Source organism: Dromiciops gliroides, chromosome 4, assembly GCF_019393635.1.
Source record: "Dromiciops gliroides isolate mDroGli1 chromosome 4, mDroGli1.pri, whole genome shotgun sequence".
NCBI lineage: Eukaryota > Metazoa > Chordata > Mammalia > Microbiotheria > Microbiotheriidae > Dromiciops > Dromiciops gliroides.
Genome location: NC_057864.1, coordinates 459,158,982 through 459,181,674, shown reverse-complemented (window position 1 = coordinate 459,181,674; position 22,693 = coordinate 459,158,982). Strand labels below are relative to the sequence as shown.

At 44.4% G+C, this 22,693-nt stretch overlaps 1 protein-coding gene across 1 annotated transcript in view; it reads right to left on the bottom strand.

Annotated features, from left to right (window-relative positions):
• Nucleotides 1–1,070: 1,070 nt before the first annotated feature.
• The window catches only part of MYO1D (myosin ID), a 412,141-nt gene continuing 390,518 nt past the window's right edge, over nt 1,071–22,693 (bottom strand). The window contains exon 22 of the mRNA XM_043964054.1: nt 1,071–1,260. Within this exon, the coding sequence (XP_043819989.1) occupies nt 1,104–1,260 (157 nt within the window). The 3' untranslated portion in view covers nt 1,071–1,103. The remainder of the gene's footprint in view (nt 1,261–22,693) is intronic.

Sequence of the window (22,693 nt, the reverse complement as noted above, 5' to 3'; positions counted from 1 at the left end):
TTCCTGACAAAAAGTGTTTTCTAGGAAAGGCATCTGATGGAGAAACTCTTGCAATAGTAAAAGCGAGGGCTGAGACAGGTCATATGTGCAACATAGAAAAGGAGATTCGCGGTGAACTAAAGAGAATGGTTTTTAGCATAACACACTCATCCTCCATTGGACAGGTGGTAGAGGAGGCCTCTTTGGGCATTGTGGGCATGGGGTGCAAAGTGCAGACTCCCTAAAGCAGGCCCTTAGTGCCCTGGGCCGGGAGAGCTACCTTGCCAGGAGATTCACAGCTCCGGGACACCTTGGCTTTTGGGTTCCAGACGCAATGGCCTGGTGCTGGTTGATGCGCGGCTTTCAGCCTCCCTAGGAGCCTCGGGGCTCTGAACTGAGATTCCTGACGCCACAGCTGACATCTGAGTTGGGGGGATGTGAGGACCCGAGGCCTCTAACTAGGTAGGCACACCTCAGTTCCAGGGTTGAGCCGGGGCTGAGCCGGTTACAACAGTGGGCTCAGCAGCCTCGTTACTAGTTAGAAGTAGCAGCCAGGCTATGCAAGGGAAGGCTTAGGTAACTAACTCTCGTCATCTTTAAGTTGCTTGTGAGTTGCCGATGTGGTTTCGATGGTGGCCTCCCCCCTCCCTCTTCCTCTTTCCCCCTCCCCCCCAGCTCTTTGGTTTCTCTCACGGAGGTGACAGAACTTTGGGAAAGAGGAAGTTAGGTATAAAAGAAAACCAGGAGAAGAAAAGTTCCCTCTCGGAGTGGTCATGGGTTGTTGGGAGGAGGGGAGAGGGAGAGGGAAGAGGAGGTACAGTCATAGAGCGCTCTCCCCGAAAGCCCATTGGGAGCTAGTTTCTAGTCAGGTTGCCTGAGCTACATTAGCGGGCGATTCAGCAGATTAGATTTGACTCTATTATGCTTAGCAAGGACAAAAAGGTTCCTGGGAATCTACTCCCCAATCTTCAGGCTAGACCGAGGCAGGCGCTAGGGGGGTGGGGCAGCAAGCCTCCAACGGAGCTGGCTCAAGCCTCCCCCGACTCCCTAGGGCCCCCGAAGCCCCTTCTCCCCCCTCCCGCCCCTCCCTGTCCAAAGTCTCTATCCAGCCTGGGGGCCGCCAGCTAGTTCCCCGGCACGCTAAGGATGAAGCCCGAACGATTCTTGGTGAAGTCCGGTTCGGGCTGGTTGATGCGCGTTTCCACGGAGACGGTACACTTCTTGCCATGTAAGCTACACTGCACCGGGTTGTTGACATTGACTTGGAGATGGCGTTTCTCACTGAAAGGACAAAAGCACAAACAAAACCCCACGTAGGTCAGTCAGGCAGGTTTCCGAGCCAATGTCACCTCCCCATCCCCATCTTGGAGTCACGGCAAATGTCTGCCCGGCCGATGCTTAACAGCCTCTTTGAGTGGGGGAGAGGGGACACAGATTTCTCTCTCCATCCCTGGCCCTTGAAAGACTGAGAGAAGGCAGGTGGGCTCCCAGCAGGCCTTGGACATGCTAACGGCCCTGGGATCTCAGGGATAGGATGAGCAGGAGGTGAGGTCAGCCACCAAGCCTCTCTATTCCCTGATCTCCAAAGGGAATCTGGGACAGCAAGCCGCCGTCTGCCCTACAGTGAGGTCCCAGAAAACACCCAAGGGTTAACCGAGGATGTTCCGTGAACTGGAAATTGCTCCAGCCTGTCTGATGGAACAGGAGGCTAACACCGACAGGGCATTTCTGGTTGAGATTCACACATGGGTTTTCCATCTGACTGGGACATAGCCTGGGTGGGAGTAGAGCCCTGTGGGGCTCCAGATGGCTTTTTTTTTCCTGGAGAGAGGAGGGGGGCTGATGGAAGGAGTACTTCTACTGCGCGCGCACACACGCACGTGCACGACCCTCCCCCCCCAGCAGTCACACTCATTATTTGGCTTTTTTAAGCCAAATCATTTTGTCTCTTCCACCTACTCCCAATTGCCTGGGCTTGCTCTACAGACAAAAACTAGCCATTCCCATTCTGCTTAAAGTCTCTTCAGAACAAGGAGAGGGTCCTCTTGCTCTCCCATGCTGGAGTTGGGCCCATCAGCCTGGGGTGCCTATTGACGGAACCACCATCACACAGAAAGTCAAGTGACTGCCCATTTTGCTCCCCAGTCTAAGGCCTGGAAAATGAGCCCTCACTCTTTCCCCCTCCTTGATCCCCACGTAACAGCTGTACTGGGAGTCATAGATCTATTTTTGCCTATGGTGGAGGCCCCATTGATGTTGAATTGTTGGCTCAGCCAAGCTTTCTCTTAGCCACTGAGATGCCCCAGTTAGACTTGAGGTGGAAGAACTGAGAAAGGCAGCTTTTTCTGCCTTGGTCCCCTTCTCAGGGTACAAAGAAGGTATCTCCCCTATCATTTAATACACTTAAGAAGCTGTTTGCTTTAGAAAAAGACAAAGAAACTTTTCAAAATGGGCTGAAATCTTATATTTACCATTGTCAAGTAGAGACCCTACCTTCCTTGAGGTGCCTAAAGGGAGCCCAGGGGCACATGGGTTTCAAAGGTTCAGGTGAATAGCTTGGCTGGCCTTTAGTTTGCAATGTAGGGCCCTTTTTTTTAGTGGCAATTGGGATTAAGTGACTTGCTCAGGGTCACACAGCTACTGAGTGTCTGAGGCTGGATTTGAATTCAGGTCCTCCTGAATCCAGGGCCAGTGCTCTATCCACCCCCAGTGTAGGGCCTCTTAAAGACATGACCCTGACATAGGACACTAGCTCTACCAGCTCAAATTGTCTATGATTGTATGTTTTCTATGTGATCTACATACACATACACACACACACACACAGATATTTAGAAAGATAGAAAGAAAGAAGGATGGATGAGTGGATGGCTAGATGATAGATAGGGCACATCCAAGCCAGGTCTTCCTCTTGGTGTTCACCTAGACTCGCTGACTGGGTGCAGAGCTTTGTACCAAGGTATCAGTGTATTACAACTAGATAGCTTGTATTACAGTGTATTACAACTAGATAGCTTGGGCTTTGGTTGGAGCCTGGGACTAATCAATCTCTCCTTTCTATCAGCTGACAGACACAGGTTCACTTGGACAGGCAACAACTCACAATCATAGAATCTTAGAGGAGGAAGGGACCTCAGAGACAATGTAATCCAGCCCCTCTCTGAACAAGAATCCTTTCTACAAGGGGCAGTTGGTGGCACAGTGGATAAAGCACCAACCCTAGATTCAGGAGGACCTGAGTTCAAATCCAGCCTCAGACACTTGATACTTACTAGCTGTGTGACCCTGGGCAAGTCACTTAACCCTCACTGCCCAAACAAAAAACAAATACGAAAAACCAAAACAAAACAAGAATCCTTTCTACAATATCAATCAACCCATTTATTAGGCACCTGATGTGGGCCAGGCCCTATGCAGAACACCAGTGATACAAGCTGAGGAATGAAACAATCCCTACTTACAATGGACTTCCTTTCTTTTCTTTTCTTTTCTTTTCTTTTCTTTTCTTTTCTTTTCTTTTTTTTTTTTGCAGGACATTGAGGGTCAAGTGACTTGCCCAGGGTCACACAGCTAGTAAGTGTCAAGTATCTGAAGCCGCATTTGAACTCAGGTCCTCCTGAATCCAGGGCCGGTGCTTTATCCACTGTGCCATCTAGCTGCCCCCAACTTCCTTTCTAATGGAACTGACAGTCATGTCTTGGGTCTTACCCCACCTTTGTCTGAAGAACTCTGCCAAGACAGGGAGCCTCCGATCTTCCAAAGCCAAGCTTCTGGACAGCTCTAAATATTGGGAAGTTTTCTCTTTTGTCAAATGTGTCACTGCTACTTCTACCTGATATTCCAGCTTCTTCCTTCTAGAGCCAAGAAGAATACATTGACTCCCTTTTCCCACATGGCATCTCTTCAGATGTTGAAATATGACCTTCATGGTCCCCTTAAGACTGCTTTTAACTGGGCTAAACATTCCTAATTCTTTCAATCCTTTTAGCATCCCAGCTGTCCTCTCTTCTGACAAACTCTAGAACACAGCACCCAGAACTGAGCAAAGTGCTCTGGTTGTGGTCAGGCCAGGGCAGAGTGCAGCGGGACCATTCCCTTCTCCATCCTAAAGACATTTATGTGGCCGGGTCAGGAAGACTGGAGTTCCAACATGGCCTCAGACACTCACTGGTTGTGTGACTTTGGGCATGGGCAAATCATTTTTTAAATTGGCTTAAAAATTTTATTGAAAATTAGATTTTATTGGGGCAGCTAGGTGGCACAGTGGATAGAACACCGGCCCTGGAGTCAGGAGTACCTGAGTTCAAATCTGGCTTCAGACACTTAACACTTACTAGCTGTGTGACCCTGGGCAAGTCACTTAACCCCAATTGCCTCACTAAAAAAAAAAGTTAGATTTTATTTCTCAGTGAAGGAAATTCAACCTTCTTTTCTTCCCCATCTCTATTGAAAAGCAAATAAAAAGCAAAACTCATAACAAATATGATAGTCAATAAAAATAGATTTTCTGGGCAAGTTATTTAACTTCTAAGTGTCTCCGTTTCCTCATCTGTAGAATGGGGATAATAATATCTACCTCCCAGGGTTGTTGTGAGCATTGAATAATATTTGTAAAATCTTCTGAAAACCTAGATACATGCTAGCCCTTGTTATCATTATTATTAAGGTAGCATCACTATTACTCATCATATCACTATTATATAATAATAATAATAATAATAATAATTTATTTATTTAATTTTTTGCAGGGCAATGAGGGTTAAGTGACTTGCCCAGGGTCACACAGCTAGTAAGTGTCAAGTGTCTGAGGCTGGCTTTGAACTCAGGTCCTCCTGAATCCAGGGCCAGTGCTTTATCCACTGTGCCATCTAGCCACCCCCTACTATTATATTATTAATGATTGTAGTTAACATTTATGTAGTGTTTTAAGGTTGGTAAAATACCTTAAATAGATCATTTCATTAGATCACTTTAAACTGGCTAACTCCACAGAGCACCTATGACAGGTAAGATGCTGGCCTGGGTTCCCAGGGAATACAGTGGTTACAAATGAGACCTAGTTTCTGCCCTCATCAGGCTTATTGTCTGATAGCTTTCAATATCACCCTAGGTCAATTTGATCATTGTGACAGAGAGTTTGGGTCTGGAAAGAAATCAACAGTGGCCACTTCTGCTGCAGCAATAACAGGCCCTCTGCAAGGAGCTGGTCTGCTGTGAGTCACTCAGGGTGAGTGGAAGGCATTGTAAATGGTAGCTACCTTCTGCAGCATCACTGACTGCTCCAGCGTTCCATTGGGTCTCATTGAGAACAAAATGATTGGAAGGTGACCAGCTCCCCAGACCTCTAGCCCGTTTTCTACTGGCTCTCTGCAGGCAGGCGATCAACTGGCTTTGGTTGGAGAAGCCACCTGGATTGTGGATTGCGTGTCTGCTAGGATTTCCTGCTCATCTCCCTCAATGTACATGCCACAGAAGCAGAGGCCAGGCCATGAAAAGACATGTGGTTCTCACTTATGCGATATCAGGTATTAATACTAAAAGTGTTCTTGCTCCAGTCAGCTGCAGCTAAAATCTTGGCTTAGGGAGCTATTTTTAGGCAGGCCTGGCCATAAAAATAGCAAAGCCCATCACAGGCAGTGACTCAGGCACTTTTCCATTAGAGCTTGGAACTGGGTCCACCTGCCTCTAGACAGGTAGACTCAGGAGGGCTCCGGCCTCCCCGGCTCAGTGACCAACTGCCAAGCTGTCCACTCGCATGGGCCACAGAAGGTGAGTGAGGCCCAAGAGACTGCCTAAACCAACCAACCAACCAGGGCACTGGCCACCCCGGTCTCCCAGCTAGCTCTGCTTCGGCCCCAGGGAATCGGTGCTCATTTGCACCTGTGTTTCCTAGCCCTGGATGGCTTCCTGTTGCCTCTGCCAATTCAGGGCAATCACTTCCTTCATGATGCTTCTCAGGGTTCCCATTCAGGAAGAAACATTTCTTGGGAACTCCGCCCCAATCAGAGTGTGGCCTTGGTCTTTATGCATATGACGTTATCATGGGATCCTAGATAGAGAGCTGGAAGAGTCTTCACAGGTCACTGAATCCAACCTTCGCATTTTATAGAGGAGAAAACTGAGGCCCAGAGAGGCTGTCACTTATTTGCCCATAATCGCACAGGTAGCGAGTGTCTGATGGAGGACTAGAACCCAGGCTCTTCTCATTGTACCAAGCTGGATCATTTGCTTATATATCACTTGGAAAGAACCATGATTTCATAATTGCATATTATTAAATATATAATATGTTATATTAATATAAAATATAGGATATATTTCATAATTATACATTATTCATTTGCTTATATATTACTTGGGAGGAACATTTCATAATTATATATTGTTAGATATATAGTCACATATTAATACATGTTACATGAATAAAGAATCTATATTATATATTTCATAATTATATGTTATGCTTTTGCTTACATATTACTTGGAAAAAGCCATGATTTCATTGGTGTGCATACTCTCTTCACTCATGAAGGTGACAAACCAACTAGGCCTTCTCATTTTCTAAGGCTCTCATGCACGTTTTCCCACGAACCCTCCACAGAGAAGCTAACCAATGGATTCTTTCTCTTGGCTTTTTGGCATCTCAGAAATCATGAGATCATAGACTAAGAACTTGAAGGGAACCTCAGAAACCATCTAGTCAAATCCCCTCATTTTTTTGGTTTTTTTTTGCAGGGCCATGAGGGTTAAGTGACTTGCCCAGGGTCACACAGCTAGTAAGTGCCAAGTGTCTGAGGCCGGATTTGAACTCAGGTCCTCCTGACTCCAGGGCCGGTGCTTTACCACTGCGCCATCTAGCTGCCCAAATCCCCTCATTTTACAGATGAGGAAACTAAGGCCCAAAGAATTTAAGTGAGTTGCTGGAGGTCAAGCAGGTAGTCTGTGCAAAGGTTGGATCTGATCCACGTCCCCTGGCTCTTTCCCTGACCCTTGGTATAATGGAGTGTCACAACTGGTCAATTTGATTTTCCTCCCTCCCTACCTCATTTTCTGTGCTTTTTGGGCCTGCTTCCTTTTCCAGCCATCTGAAGACTCAATAATGCTTGTACACCACCTTGGGATTTTTCCTAGTTATTTGATACATGAGTGTCTTATCTTCCTAAATAGATTGTAAATTTCTAGAGAAGAGAATCTCTATCTTCTTTTTATATCCTCAGTCCTCCCAATAGGACTTAATATAGTGATTTGCCGCATGACAAATGCACAATTCAACAGTGATTAAACACCTACTATGTACGATGGACTCTGCTGGGTTCTGGGCTTAAAAAGACAAAATACCCAGCTGCCAAAGAGCTCACATTCAAAATACCCATTGAATGAGTGAGTTTGGTGGGAGGGGCCTGGAAGGAAAGCCACCTGTTTGAGAAACCTTGTGAAATTTACTAGACCTTGCACCAGGACCACAGGGACGAAACAGCTCTGGATTCGGAGTCAGAACACTGGGGTTTGAATTCCGTCTCTGCTAACTTACTTCTTGTGTGATACCTCTTTGGGACTTACCTACAAAATGATGGCATTGGCCCAGATGATCTCTCTAACATACCTCCCAGCTCTAAATCTTAGGTTCTTATGACCTTGGCTGAGAGCAGGGAAATGCCTTAGGTCCACTGTTGTCACTGGAGAGGTGTGGGTTCTAGTGGGAAGGAAAGGTTAAGGGTCAGGAAGGATAACCCTTGGGTGCTGGCATGGCCTCATTCTTTTTTTTTTTTTTTTTTTGCAGGGCAATGGGGGTTGTGACTTGCCCAGGGTCACACAGCTAGTAAGTGTCAAGTATCTGAGGCCGGATTTGAACTCAGGTACTCCTGAATCCAGGGCCAGTGCTTTAACCACTGCACCATCTAGCTGCCCCCATGGCCTCATTCTTGACACCTCCCTGCTACCAGATTCCTGATTTCAACTCTAGTAAGCCTTGTGGTTTATAGCACACCAGTGTTTTGAGAGTGTGTTTCATGCTGTGACCCATAGAGGATTTTGGGTGGCCTTTGACTCTAGGTATCTGATCTACTACTACTACCTGACCACCACCACTACTTTTCTCCTCCTCCTCTTCTACTGCCACCACCACTACCACAACTACTATACTTACGATACCTACACCTATTACTACTATACCTACCACCACCCACCACACCCATCACTACCACTACCACTACTACTACCACCACCACCACTAAGGTTTATAAAGAGCTTTACATGTTAACTCATTTGATCCTCACAACAACCTTGTGAAAGCAATATTATCATTATCCCTATTTTTTCCAGAAACTAGACTTGCCAAGGGTCATACAGCTGGTAAATGTCTAAAGCAGGATTTGAATTCAGATCTTCAAGTCCCAAGCTTTATTCAATGTTGACACCAAACTGCCTGATACAGGTAATTAAGGTAGTGGAAGAATGAAAATGAGGATGTGGGGTGGTCTAGGGGTAGCAGGCTGCACCTGCCTTAGACACTAGCTCTGGGAAACCCCAAAAGTAAAAACTCTGCACAATCCAACATCAGTCAGTCAGTCAACAAGCATTTGGTAAGTGCTGATGGTGTGATAGGCCCTCTGCTATGTACAGGAAGTGAAAAGAAAAGCAAAACCAGCACCTACCCTCAAGGCGCTTATGTTCTGGGGGGAGACAATAGGCACAAAAACAGGCTCATACAGAGGTGGAAGGTCACCTCAGAGGAGGGAGGGGACAGCATGGGGATGGAGAACCAGGACAGGCCCCCACCAAAGGAGGGATCTGATCTGAGTCTTGAAGGAAGCCGGGGAAATGAAGAGGCAGGGGTTAGGTTGGAGAGCCTTCTAAACATGGGGATGGCCAGTCTGAAGAGATGCACATGGAGTGATGTGCTCAAGGAGTCGAAAGTGGTCCAGGGGCCTAAATAATCACAGAGAGATGCAGAGTGGGCTTAAATAGGTGCTAGCATGTTACCAACAATTTTTTCTTTTAGTGAGGCAATTGGGGTTAAGTGACTTGCCCAGAGTCACACAGCTAGTAAGTGTTAAGTGTCTGAAGCCGGATTTGAACTCAGGTACTCCTGACTCCAGGGCCGGTGCTCTATCCACTGCGCCACGTAGCTGCCCCTGTTACCAACAATTTTTGTCGTTGTTTCCAGTCGTTTCCAACTCTTTGTGACCCCATTTGGGGTTTTCTTGGCAGAGATACTGGAGGGTTTTGCCATTTCCCTCTCTAGCTCATTTGACAGATGAGGAAACAAGCAAAGAGGGTGAAGTGACTTGCCCTGGGTCACACAGCTAGTAAGTGTCTGAAGTCAGATTTGAACTCAGGTCCTCCTAAATCCAAGGTCGGTGCTTTATCTACTGTGCCACCTAACTGTACCCTACTCAGGGTCACATTAATTTCTTGGGTGGAAAGGGGTCTCAAGTGGAAAAAGTTGAAGAAGCCCTGCTCTAGATGATAAAACATTTGTCCAGGACGAGCAGCCTCAATGTCCTGTTCCTGATACACATTTCACAAAAAATCATTGATGAAGGCAACAGAAACAAGCGACTGCATCAATTACTCTAGCATGACTCTCTGCTGGGCTGTTCCCAAAACTTCTCTAAGTCCTCTCCCCATTTCTCTGATGTCTTTGATACATGATTTATCTAACCCTGCTGTGACTCTCCAGAAAAAAGTTCTCTTCCCTTTTCAGCAGAAGTGCAGAGAATTACCCAAAACCAGGCCAGAGGAGAAGGCTAACTATTTGCTTTTGGGCACAGCCATCCACATGACTTATGAAATTAACCTGTGTTGTCTTTCAAATGCCTTCCTCCATTTGGTCCTCTCTCGGTAGCTAGTTTCTTTTTTCCCTTCTTAAATTATAGGGTTAAGATAAATACATTAAAGTAACTTTCTTTTTTTAAAAAGTATTTTATTATTTTCCAGTTACATATAAGGATAGTTTTCAACATTTGCTTTCACAAGATTATTAAAGTAACTTCCAATAAGGTTCATCTCAAAGTTGGAAGCACACTCAAAGGTCTGATCCCTTGGCTGGCACAGACATCCTTTCCATACTCTCCCTCACAAGTTCTCTGTTTGAGTATCTCCAGGGATCCAGAACTCAATACCTCCCAAGGCAGTTGATTTTATTCTGACTGAGGCAACTCTGCTCTATCCCATCCTGTTCTGTTCCATTCCCCAAAGCAACAATCATCATCCAGTGTGGTCCAGTGTTTGGTGGGGTACAAAGATGAAAAAGAAATAGGACTACCAGCCCTCAGTGAGCTCTGGCAGAAGGTAAGGACTTGGCCACAGACACAGATAAGCACATACGAAATCATTGGAAGGGGAAGAGAATGCTCACAAGCTGGAGAGGGGAGGAGGGAGTATCAAGCCCAGGGAGTAGTTTGTGTCCCAATTTGAGTGAAATTATATTTCATGAAGGGGAGGAATGTGAAATAATTTGGAAAGGTTAAGTGGGATATAGATGCTAAAGGGTTCTAAATACCAGGTGGAGGAGTTTGCATTTTATCCTAAAGGCAATAGGGAGCCACTGAGGGTTCTGAAGCAGGAGAGTGATCCACTCGAAGCAGTGTTGTAGGAAGATGAATTTGGTGGTTGTGACAAGAGAGGGGAGAGGCTGGAAACAGAGAAAGCAATTGGGAGGCAGTTGCAATAGTCCAGAGGAGAGGTGTTGAGAGCCTGTACCATTAGCAATGCAGAGAAGAGGAGAGATGCAAGAGATGTGGTGAGAAACAATAAGATCTGGAAATGGATTAGATGAGGAAAGAGTTAATAATAATAATGAGAACTAGAATTTATACGCTTGCTGTGCTAGGTACCTGGTTTAGCCCGTCTGCTGGGATGGTTTACCGGGTGTGGCCATTGCACATGTCACAGCTTTTTGGAGCCACAGGTGAAAGTCAGGGGAAGGTGGACAACCAAAGGTGCACGAGCAGCTCTTATTTAGGGAGGCAGCACCTCTGGGCTGAGCCAGGGCTGCTTATCCAGGCTAGTGGGGAGGCTGTGGATAATCGTCTAGTTGCTCTGAAGTATCTGTTCTGCTCTAGAGCTGCCCGTGAGGACCAGCCCCACGTCCTTCTGGGTATCTGCCCTTCCTGGACTGTAAGCCCCAGAGGATCTGGGAGCCGGCCTTGTTTTCAGGAGATTCTCAGAAGACGTGTTCTGCCTCCTGTGCTGAGCTCACTCCACAGGCATCCCAAACATGTCAGGCCACTTGTCATCTTCACAACCTGGATCCTTCAATCACAGCATACTCACACAGCAGTTGGCTTTCCACAGTCCTGCCCAATTATATCTTTCACCCGGAGAGACCCAGCGGTTTCTCTTCTCGATGCAAGTTTATAAATGGGAAGACTGATGCATGCATACAGTTGGTAAAGAAGGGGAAGGGGCTGCTAAGGTCATCAAGCCTCATTGTGTCTGAGTGAAAGACTGGACAGTAAGATGGAGGAGGAGGGGACAAGTCTCTGTTTTGGATCCATGGCCTTTTACTGAGTGGAAGTCCAGATTGACCAGGCAGGGTCCGTGGAGAGGATTTCTGGGCCCCCTGAGGCTTTCCTGAGTAAAGCATATTATTGAGGAAGCCTGTCCTGACCTGCCTGTCCATGCACAGAGTGGGAAGAGTGGGCAGCCCTTCAAGTGCAGAATTCACAGATCATTCTCCCCTGGAAATGGGAGCCCCCCAGCTCAGCAACTGTATGGTGGGGAGAGGGCACAGCAGGCACACAGAGGAAGCCCTGGGCTCCTACAATTGGCAAAGATTCTCCTTTCCTAAGGGCCTCACCACACCATCCTCTAGGCTTCTGCCCACTGGGAGACAAACAGTTTGCAGAGCTTGGCCTGCTAAGAAGGACAGATTAGAAGCTTCCTCTCCTTAAATTCATTCAAAATGACAACCCAGGAGTGAGTTACTTGTGTCTCTTTTGGGGGCTGGACAGAAACAGAGGCTGGTCAGCAAGCAGGAAATGGGCACACCAGGGAAGTGAGTGTGTTACCATCTCGCCAGCTTCCTCATAGTAACATTGATCAGATGGCTCTGCAGAGCTTTTTTTTTTTTTTAAAGGTTTCAGTGCATTTCTTGGAGTGGGGTGTGTTTCCCAGCTTATGGAGAGAGAGGGGGAGGGAAAGGGAGAGACAGACAAAGGAGGAGGGGAAGGAGAAAGGGGAGAAAGGAGAGGGAACATGGCTCCTTTTACTAGCTTGGCAAAGCAAGTGACAATTACTGCTTGGGCTAGTTGGGGTGTGTGTGTGTGTGTGTGTGTGTGTGTGTGTGTGTGTGTGTGTGTGTGTGTGTGGACAGGCCGCTGACCTTTATCCAATTACTTGCCTCTTCTTTTTAGATCGACACCATTGTTCCACATTCAAGAGAGGAATCAAAGGGTCAACCCTTCATGTAATGTGTGAAGCATGAATGTGTTTTGACATTTGTGGTGTGTATATGTGTAACAGCAGTCCCTGCAGAGAGGGGGAAGTGGTGGTATGTGTGGAAATGGGAGGTCTGACAAGGAGCAAAAGCCCTCAGGTGGGACAGAACTGGTCCCAGATCCACAGTAGAATACAGCCTGTGGCTCTAAAGGCCTGACCTCAGAACTGTAAGGGTTCAGATCATCTAAACCAAAGTTTCTCAAACTATGGGTTGAGACCCCATATGGGGTCACATAACTGAATGTGGGGGTCATGAAAAATTTGGCAATAAATGTTTAATTTGTGTACTTATTTTATATATCTATATACTCCAGGGTCAATTTCCTTTTTTTTTTTGGTGAGGCAATTGGGATTAAGTGACTTGCCCAGGGCCACACAGCTAGTAAGTGTTAAGTGTCTGAGGCCGGATTTGAACTCAGGTACTCCTGACTCCAGGGCCAGTGCTCTATCCACTGCGCCATCTAGCTGCCCCCTTTTTTTTCAGGGTTGATTTCTTGGGCGAAAAGGGGTTATGAGTGAAAAAGGGTTCTTAATCTTTTGGGGTGGCATGGACTCCTTTGGCAGCAGTCTGCAGAAGCCGGTGGACCCCTTCTCAGAATCATGTTCTTAAAGGCATAAAGCAAAATACACAGGATTACAAAGGAAACTCATCATATCAAAATATAGTTATCAGAACCCCACAAGTTCATGAATCCCAGGGTTAAGAACCCCTGATCTAGTCCAACCTATACATGAGTAAGAATTACCTTCAATAGCAGCAGTTCTCAAAGTGTGGTCTGGGGATCACTGGGGGCCCATTGGGGTAAAACTATTTTCGGAATAATATGTCTTAATCTTTAATACAGTAAGTATTGATGGGTCTACCCCATAGAAACAAAAGCTTGGCTCCCCACATTTCCCCCGGCTGTCCCCCATGTCTGGAACATTCTTCCTCTTCCACTATGACTCCTGACCTCTCTGTCTTCCTTTAAGTCTCAACTAAAATCTCACCTTCTACAGGAAGCTCCTTTTCCAACCTCTCTTCATTTCAGTGCCTTCCCTCTGTTAATTATTTTCTATTTATCCTGCATATAGCTTGCAATGTCTATATTTATTTGCATGTTGTCTCCCCGTCGTAAGCTCTTTGAGGACAAGAATTATCTTTTGCCTTTTTTTTGTATCCCCAGTGCCTTGCACTGCTTAAGGAATGTTTATTCAATTGATTAAGAGTGTAAAGAGTCCCCAAGACCAAAAATTTTGAGTATCCGTGACCAGTGGCCATCCCAGCTTGCCTTGAATACCTCTAGTGCTGGCTAAGTCATTACCTTCCAAAGCAGCCCTTTCCACTTTTGGGGAGTTCCAGTTGTCAGGAATTTCCCCACTATTATTAAGCTGAAATTAGCTTAGATGTGCTTTCCCCTCATAGTTTCTGCATCTCTCCTCAGGGGTCAAGTGGGGAATACCCAATTCCCCTTTCACACAAAGGCCCTTCCTGTTCCCTGAAAGCTTCTCCTTGGGCTAAGTATTCTCAGTAGCTCCCCTAGCTCCTGGGATGGCATTTTATTAATTTTTTTTTGTGAGGCAATTGGGGTTAAGTGACTTGTCCAGGGTCACACAGCTGGTAAGTGTCAAGTGTCTGAGGCCAGATTTGAACTCAGGTCCTTCTGAATCTAGGGCAGGTGCTTTATCCACTGCGCCACCTAGCTGCCCCGGGATGGCATTTCTAAAAACAAAATGAAGGCTCACAGGCTTTGCCAACTATCCTAGTCCCTTCTGCAGAAGAGTCAGTGTTTGGTCCTCTTCATGGGCCTATCGTGACCCCTTCTCTTGGGAGGCCCTTCTAAAATCTGGTGCCTAGACCTCAACACAGTATTGCTGAGATGGCCAGGCCAGGGTCAAGGCCAGCAGTTCATTAAGGTCCCTTGTTCTGGTCACTCTGCTTCAGTTACTGCAGCTGAAGATTCCATTGCACTCCTGACTCTCCTGAACAGTCTTCAGCCCTGTTCCAGTTCTCCGAGATTCATCAGAGGTCACATTCTGAATGGAGCTCAGGAATCACATGGCAAAGATCTCTGGGGCCCCTGGCATGCAGTGATGGAGGCCGGGCAACTTAATTTCCTGGAGTCAGCTAAGGTGTTTTCTCACCTTCTTCCTAATTAATCTTGGGTATCAACTTTCTGTTAATCAGTTTTGTTCTATAGCTCCCAATAGAGATCCTTTTTCTCGTTAGACTAAACTGGAGCCCAGTAGAGGGGAAGCAGTGTTCTTTCTCTTTATCATCCTGAATCTTCTTTGATTTTCCTTCTGCCCCTATGATAGCTTAAATAAACAGAAGGGTTGTATGCTATGTCAGACAAACCCCCAAACCTGCTTTCTCCCTATCCTTACCATACTTCACGTTATATGGAGGGCTATATTGCCCTTCTCTATCCATTTTTAGTTGTCTGCCAAGCAAAAGGCAAAAACACTTTTTATTTACAAAATGAAAAATTCTGTTTTCCCTTTCACTGAAAGATATCTTCTGTTTCTGTTTTCCCAAACCCTCGTACATCCTGAACCTTCAATAGGAAACAGCAGAGGCCCACACAAAAGCTCAGCAGCTCCTTGCTATGTTGGCTCCTCCAAATCTGAGCTAATATCCTTGTTGACAACAATTCACATTTAATAATAATAATGGCATGGGATTTAGGATGATCAGATAACAGGACACACATGTTGAGGAATCAAGGGGCTATTAAAGTTTAGCTTGGCCAACTAGATATCAGGATGGACACACCTAAGAAGTAAGGGGAGATTAAATTCTATAGCAGGAAAGTCAATTAGGTGTGGCTACTACCTGACCAGAGCCAGGAGATAGAGATAACTCCAGAGGTCAGGACCATCATCCCCCTCCAACTCTTAGGAATGACAAGCATCCAAACTTTCCCCAGCCCAGCCCTAAAAGGAACTTTCCGTTTTCAGGTGGTCGCCCCATCTATCTTCTATAAAAGCTTTTGCCTTCCTTCTGTGGGGGGAGGAGAATGTTTGAGCACTCTCCAGGGGTGAAGTTTTTGACATCTCTCTCCATCACTTTCTCTAGCTCCAAATAAAAGACCATTTTAATTCTAATTGGACTGTGTGAGAGAGGATTACCTAAGGATCACCACACCTTTCCCCCTTGACAATAACAAGAATAAAAAACCTCTGCTTCCTTTGCCTTGGTTTCCCATCTGCAGAGTGGGGATGATGTAATAGCATCCACCTCCCAGGGTTGTTGTGAGGATCAAATGAGATAATGTTTGTAAAGTACTAGCACAGTGCCTGGCCCATAGTAAGTGCTATATAAATATTAGATATTATACCTATTGTTATTTCCTACACCACTGTGGCTTTTGTTTATGGCTAAATGAAAATTAGGCTTAAATGAGTTAGAGAGAAGATATAAAAGAAAGTCTAATAAACTCAGTTTTCATTCTTCCTCCCTTCCTTTCTCCTTCCCTCCTCTTCCTTCCTTCCTTCCTTCCTTCCTTCCTTCCTTCCTTCCTTCCTTCCTTCCTTCCTTCCTTCCTTCCTTCCTTCCTTCCTTCCTTCCTTCCTTCCTTCCTTCCTTCCTTCCTTCCTTCTTTCCCTCCCTCCCTCCTTCCTTCCTCCCTCCCTCTCATCCTCTCTCTTTCCTTCTTTCTTCCCTTCCTGCATTTTCCATAAACTCTAACTTAAGGTGAGGTAGGATTTGCATTGTAGGTGAGCCAGGAGAGGCATTGACTGGCAAGTCTGGGAGGGGCCAATGCAAATCTCATTGACTGGTGAACGTTGTTGGGGAATCCAGGGGGCTTTTCTGTCTGTTGCAAGATGAGTACAATGTTTTTTCCTGTTCAGCCATGGCTATTGATATAAAATGCACAGCCTGGCACCAAGTACATGCAGGTGCTTAAATAAATACTTCTAGAAATGATGACGTTATTAAACACGTTCCTTTACAAACCCTGGAGTTGTAAAGATAATCTCTTATCTTTTTTCCCTCTGCATTAGGGTGTCATTGACAGGAAGTTACTTCACTTCTGATCCCTCTGTATAATACTGTTTATGGCATATCCCACTCACTTCCTTTTAAAAAGTGCCCCCAAGGCCCCCATGGTGATGTCAAACCACAGAGAGCATCTCTTTCAAAACCGGCTTTAAGGAAGTCTATTTGGGTGTTTGCCCAGCATCAGCAAGGATGTTTTTACCCTATTACATTTTGAACTCCAAACTCCAGAGTTCACACAATTATGAGGGTGACAGCTTAGTATCACCCGGCCTCTAGGAACTCTTAAAGTCTGAGCTGGTGAAGGAGAGCGGCAGAGAAACACTTTATTCAGAAAAGGAAAGTCTCTGTCCTCCCTACCACTGGAAGGGGGGAGGGAAGAGGAAGTGTGTCTCATGTGCCCTGACCCATAGCACATCCTGAGTCTTCAGTAGTAAACATCCTGGGCCCAGATGAGATGCATCAATTTTGGTCTAAATGCTCTTTGAGGAGTTGAGCCAAGCCATCACAGGACCTTCTCCAAAGAAAGCGAGCTATAAGGTTGAGGAGAGGCCAAGGTCCCAGAATAGAACTAAGGCTATGCCTGAAAGAAATCATGGACTTGGGACATAGCATATAACCCTTCACATAAGTAGGGATCACTTTATGCAGTGAATGCTGGTGAAAGGTTGTGTGCAACAGAATCAGGTACCAGGGAACTCAACATTTTAGGAACCAGAATCTTTCTGTGGAGTAGATAATCACTCTAATCAACTATTTCACAAAGTTAAACTTTCACTGGGTTTTGTTTAAAATCAAGGTGGGGGTTGGGGGCAGCTATGTGGAGCAGTGGATAAAGCACCTGCCCTAGATTCAGGAGGACCTGAGTTCAAATCTGGTCTCAAACACTTGACACTTATTAGCTGTTTGACCCCGGGCAAGTCACTTAACCCTCATTGCCCCACAAAAACCAAACCAAAACCAATAAGGTGGGCCTATGTCCTAGGTCATATTTGAATGCTAGTCGGGGGATGGGGACTGGGCTTATGATTTTCTTGGTCTAGGGAAATTCCCTTTATCAGTTTGGGATGGTGTCTTTGTTACAACTGAGTGTCTTAAAGAATTACCTAGAGCTCTAAGAAGTGATTGGTCCAGGGCCACATAGCTAGTAAATAAAGCAGTCAGGAATTTCTTCAATAAAATTTGGGATGAACTATCTAATTTGAAGAATGTCTAGCTTTGTTTGACAGATGCTTCTAGGGGATCAAGAGTAGACCTCTGATTTCATTGGTGTAGGGAACTCTCAGGAAAGAAAAACCCCACCTCTGCCAATGGGGATTGGTACCATATTTGTGATTTATAGTCTTAAGAGTTGAGTTTACTTATAGTGTGTGTGTGTGTGTGTACACACACATAATTTATATATAATATATAATTACATATAATTTATATATAAATATATACATACATATACTTATATACTTGTGGTATACATACATCTACACATATAATATATATACACACTTATAGTATACATATATACACATACACTCATAGTATATAAAATTGCGTGTGTATATACACACATATATACACATATACACACAAATAATTTATGTATAATATACAATTTATATATAAATATATACACATACATATACTCATATACATATAGTATACATACATATATACTTGTAGTATATATACACACATATAGTATACACATACACATTTATAGTATATATAATTGTGTGTATATATGCGTGCACACAACACACATGTGTATATACACACATATACATATACATGCAGGTGTGTGCACACACAAACACACTTAAGAGTGGAGGTTACTTATATGTTAAGTGGCTTTGTAGATCCACATTGCCAGTGTGGGTCAGAAGTGACACTTGAACCCAGGTCTCTCAGACTTCAAGGACAGCAACCTATCCACTATGCTATACTGCCTTTAACTGTTGGAACTTGGGGAAACAGAAAAACCCAGCAAAGCATTTTGGCTGAGCAACCTAAAAAAACCCAACAAACACAAACCCAACTCACAAGCAAGGTGCCCCAGTCCCGGAGTGTACCTGGAAGAGGGCAGCATACCCAGCCTGCTTTGGTCTCTGGAATCCTGACAATGAAGAATTCACAGCCAGTCCTATGCAGACCTTTCAGAGGCATCTCCAGTAAAATGGAGATAGGTTGCCACTCATCACACAGTTTATTTCCTAGCTCGGGCCTGGGTCCCATGGCCATGGCTGTGGGGCCAGCAAATGTGAAGGGGCTGGGGGAATAGCAGAAATCTTGATTGGATGGAAGGACTGAGCTCTGCATCCAGCTCGAACCCTCCAAATTCTCTATTTTTATTTAAAAAGAGCCCTGACTGCCACTGTTCTGTCCGGGGATGTGTTTTTGGCATTGCATTAGGGCACTCGGCTCCCTCTATTCAAAGCTGGGTTTGGGGAGGGTTGGGTAAGAAAGGGAGGAGGGTCACAACCAAGTTCCAATCAGTCCCAACGTGATCTGTACCTGGAGGCAGGTAGGCCAGAGCTCATATATGGGGTGACAAGTTGCTGTGTTGGCCCCCAACATTCTCGGATACTGGCTTTTTGTCATTCTTTACTAAAACTACTGGTCCCCTGGCAGCAGACCTAGGAAGTGCTTTCACATCTACCATGGGAAATAGGACTGTGCTCAATCTGCAGATGAGAAAACGGAGGCAGAGATAGATGAAGTGAGTGGCTCAATTTAACTTAGCTTATAAGTGACAGGGCCAATTCTCCTGACTCCCTATTGGCTGCTTTCCCTCCTAGGCTACCCTGACTGTAAGGGCAAAGCATTCTCAGTGAGGATGTAACTGTGACAAAGCTTATCCCTTATAATAAACCATTATTCCAAGATTAAATAGCTATGTTGACAAATGCTATGTTGGTCCCATTCAGCCCTCTTTTCTCAGGACTGCCCCCTTCAGCCCTATTTCTGATGGTCACCTCCCCTTATATTTCCTCTAACCAAAGGCTATTCGTGTAGCTTTGCAGGGAGGGATGCCATGAAGGAGTTTTGCAGGCTTGTTTCACTTCCTCATTTCTCTGAGTAGCCTCCATCTTACATTTAGCTCTTGAGGGGATGCTGGCTTTTGAGGAGGTGTTTTTATGGGAATCAATGGTCTCCATGGTGTTTTGGGACTCTGTGTTTGGCAACCAAGAAGGCTTTAGTTTGTCTGGATTTTAGACTCTTCTAGTCCAGGGATTCTTAACCTTTATTTGGGTCATGGGCCCCTGTGACACTCTTGTGAGGCTGATGGACCCTTTCTCTGAATAATATTCTGTTTTAAAAATTTTAAAGTTTTCAATTTTTATTTATTATTTTTGAATTATGTTCTTAAAAGCATAACATAAAATACACAGGATTACAAAGGAAACCAGTTATATTGAAATGTAGTTATCAAATATTAAAAAAAAGAGAAGATCAGTGGTCCTGGTTAAGAACACCTGATCTAAACTATGCCCAAAGGACTATAGAACTATGCATACCCTTTGATCCAGCAATACCACCGCTACGTTTATGTCCCAAAGACATCCCCCAAAAGAGAAAAAGACCTTTTTGTACAAAAATATTTATAGCAGCTCTTTTTGTGGGGCTGAGAAATGGAAATCAAAGGAATGCCTATCAATTGGGGAATGGCTAAATAAGCTGTGGTATAGGATGGTGATGGAATATTATTGTGCTCTAAGAAATGACAAAGCAGGATGACTTCAGAAAGGCCTGGAAAGACTCGTATGAACTGATGTACAGTGAAGTGAGCAGAACCAAGAGAACATTGTGCACAGAGACAGCAATACTATTTGATGAAGAACTGTGAAAGACTTAACTATTTTCAACAATACAATAATCTAAAACAATCCCAAAGGACTATTGATGAAACATTATCTACCTCCAAAGAAAGAAATGATATTGATGGAACACAGATTGAAGCGTGCTATTTTTCGCTTTCTTTCATTTTTTCTTTTATTCAAGTTTTCTTATACAAAATGACTAATATGGTAATGTTTTACATAATTGTGCATGTAAAACCTCTATCTGATTGCTTATCACCTCAGGAAGGGGGTAGAGGGGAAGTAAGGAGGGATAAAACTGGATCACAAAACTATAAATAAAAATGTTTTTCACTTAAAAAAATAAACAAACAAATAAAAATGAAATGGTAAGGGAAAAAAAAAAGAGCTACTGATCTAGAATGAACTGCTGAGTGACAGAGCTGTGTGTCCCCTAGGCATTCATCTGATTACCTCTCCTGGGCCAGGCCACTCTCTCACTTTACTGAGTCATGCAGCTTAAATGGAGGGGCCAAGATGTGTTAACTTGACTTCTCTCCCTCACTGGGGCACTGTGGGTACTGTACCTCACTTTATAAACTTTGGAATCTGGGTCTCTAAATATAAAAATTAATGGTTTATGTATAATTTATTTTTTAAAATGATATTTTATTGCATGTAAAAAGAATTTTAAACTTTTTTTTTTAATTTTGAGTTCCAAATTCTCTCCCTCCCTCCCCTCATTCCTCCCTGAAGTGGTAAGCAATCATATAATTTATACAAAATTAATGGGTTTTTCTGGAGAGCAATTTGGAACTATGCCCAAAGGGCTTTAGAACTGTGCATACCCTTTGATATAGCAATACCACTGCTAGGTTTATATCCCAAAGACATACCCCAAAAGAGAAAAAGACCTATTTGTACAAAAATATTTATAGCAGCTCTTTTTGTAGGGCTGAGAATTGGAAAGCAAAGGAATACCCAACAACTGGGAAATGGCTAAATAAGCTAGGGTATATGATGGTGATGGAATATTATTGTGCTATAAGAAATGTCAAGCAGGACGATTTCAGAAAGGCCTGGAAAGACTTGTATGAACTGATGTAAATAGTGAAGTGAGCAGAACCAAGAGAACATTGTGCAGAGAGACAGCAATGTTGTTTGATGAATGACAACTATGCGCAGCAACTATTCTCAGACAATCCCAAAAAACTAAGGATGAAGCATACTATCCACCTTGAAAGAAAGAACTGATATTGACCACAGACTGAAGCATGCTATTTTTAACTTTCTTTCATTCTCCCCCCTTTTATTCAAGTTTTCTTACACAAAATGTTTAATGTAGTAATATTTTATGTAATTGCACATGCATAACTCACATCTGATTGCTTACTGCCTCAGGGAGGGGGGTGGGGACAGAGGGAAGGAGGGATAAAAATTGGAACTCAAAACTATAAATAAAAATGTTTATTATTTCAAAAAACCCCAAATTAATGGTTTGAAGGAACCTTTGGGAAACAAATTGCAAGGATAATTCCATATCCTCAAAAGAGCTCCACCAGGAAAGCAGCATCAGATTTCTGAAAAATCAGATTGCTGTGTGGGCAAGACAAACTTTCAAGGAAACCCCTAGGCTCTCTATAGGTCATAGGGATTCTTTTTTGGGGTGTGTGTGTGTGTGTGTGTGTGTGTGTGTGTGTGTGTGTGTTTTGCTGGGCAATGAGGGTTAAGTGACTTGCCTAGGGTCACACATCTAGTAAGTGTCAAGTGTCTGAGGTTGGATTTGATCTCAGGTCCTCCTGAATCCAGAACTAGTGCTTTATCCACTGTGCCACCTAGCTGCCCCTGGTTCTCTATTTTTAATCCTCAGTGCCCTATTTTCCCTTGTAGCTTTTATCTATAATATCATATGGACTTTAATTTGTTATAAAAGTCTTTTCTTTCTTTCTTTTTTTAAAAGGCTCTTTCCCTCTTCGTTCTATTAGTGACATTTTAAATCTTAGTTATTTCCTTCCCATATTTTCTACCTCCTTCCCCCCTCTCTCAGCCATGGTGCTAACAGCACTTCCCAATTTAGCACCATCTGTGAACGTTGCTAGCGTGTTATTTGCTTGCTGTTCGTAGCATGAATGTTCATCCAGACTGAATCGAACCCAGCCCCAACAGATCCTCTCTTCTCACTTTTAACAGAGGATGATTTGAAGTGACTTATTAGGAACAACATTCGATATCACTTATTCTACTCATTTTCATCAAACAGCAAGCATTTTGGGTTCATTTTCTTCTAGGGGTGGAGGAAGAAGATGGTAGGAGAAGGAAGGGGACTGTAGTAACTTTAAGCATTCCTAATTTTTGCCCTTCATGACTCAAGAAAGAAGTCGATTATTGAAAGCAGGTGACATGTAGTTCCAACCACTGAAAAGATGCTTGAGCAGAGAAAAATCAGTATTTCCATGGGATTCTGGACATTGGATGGGGTTTGGAGGGTAGGGTT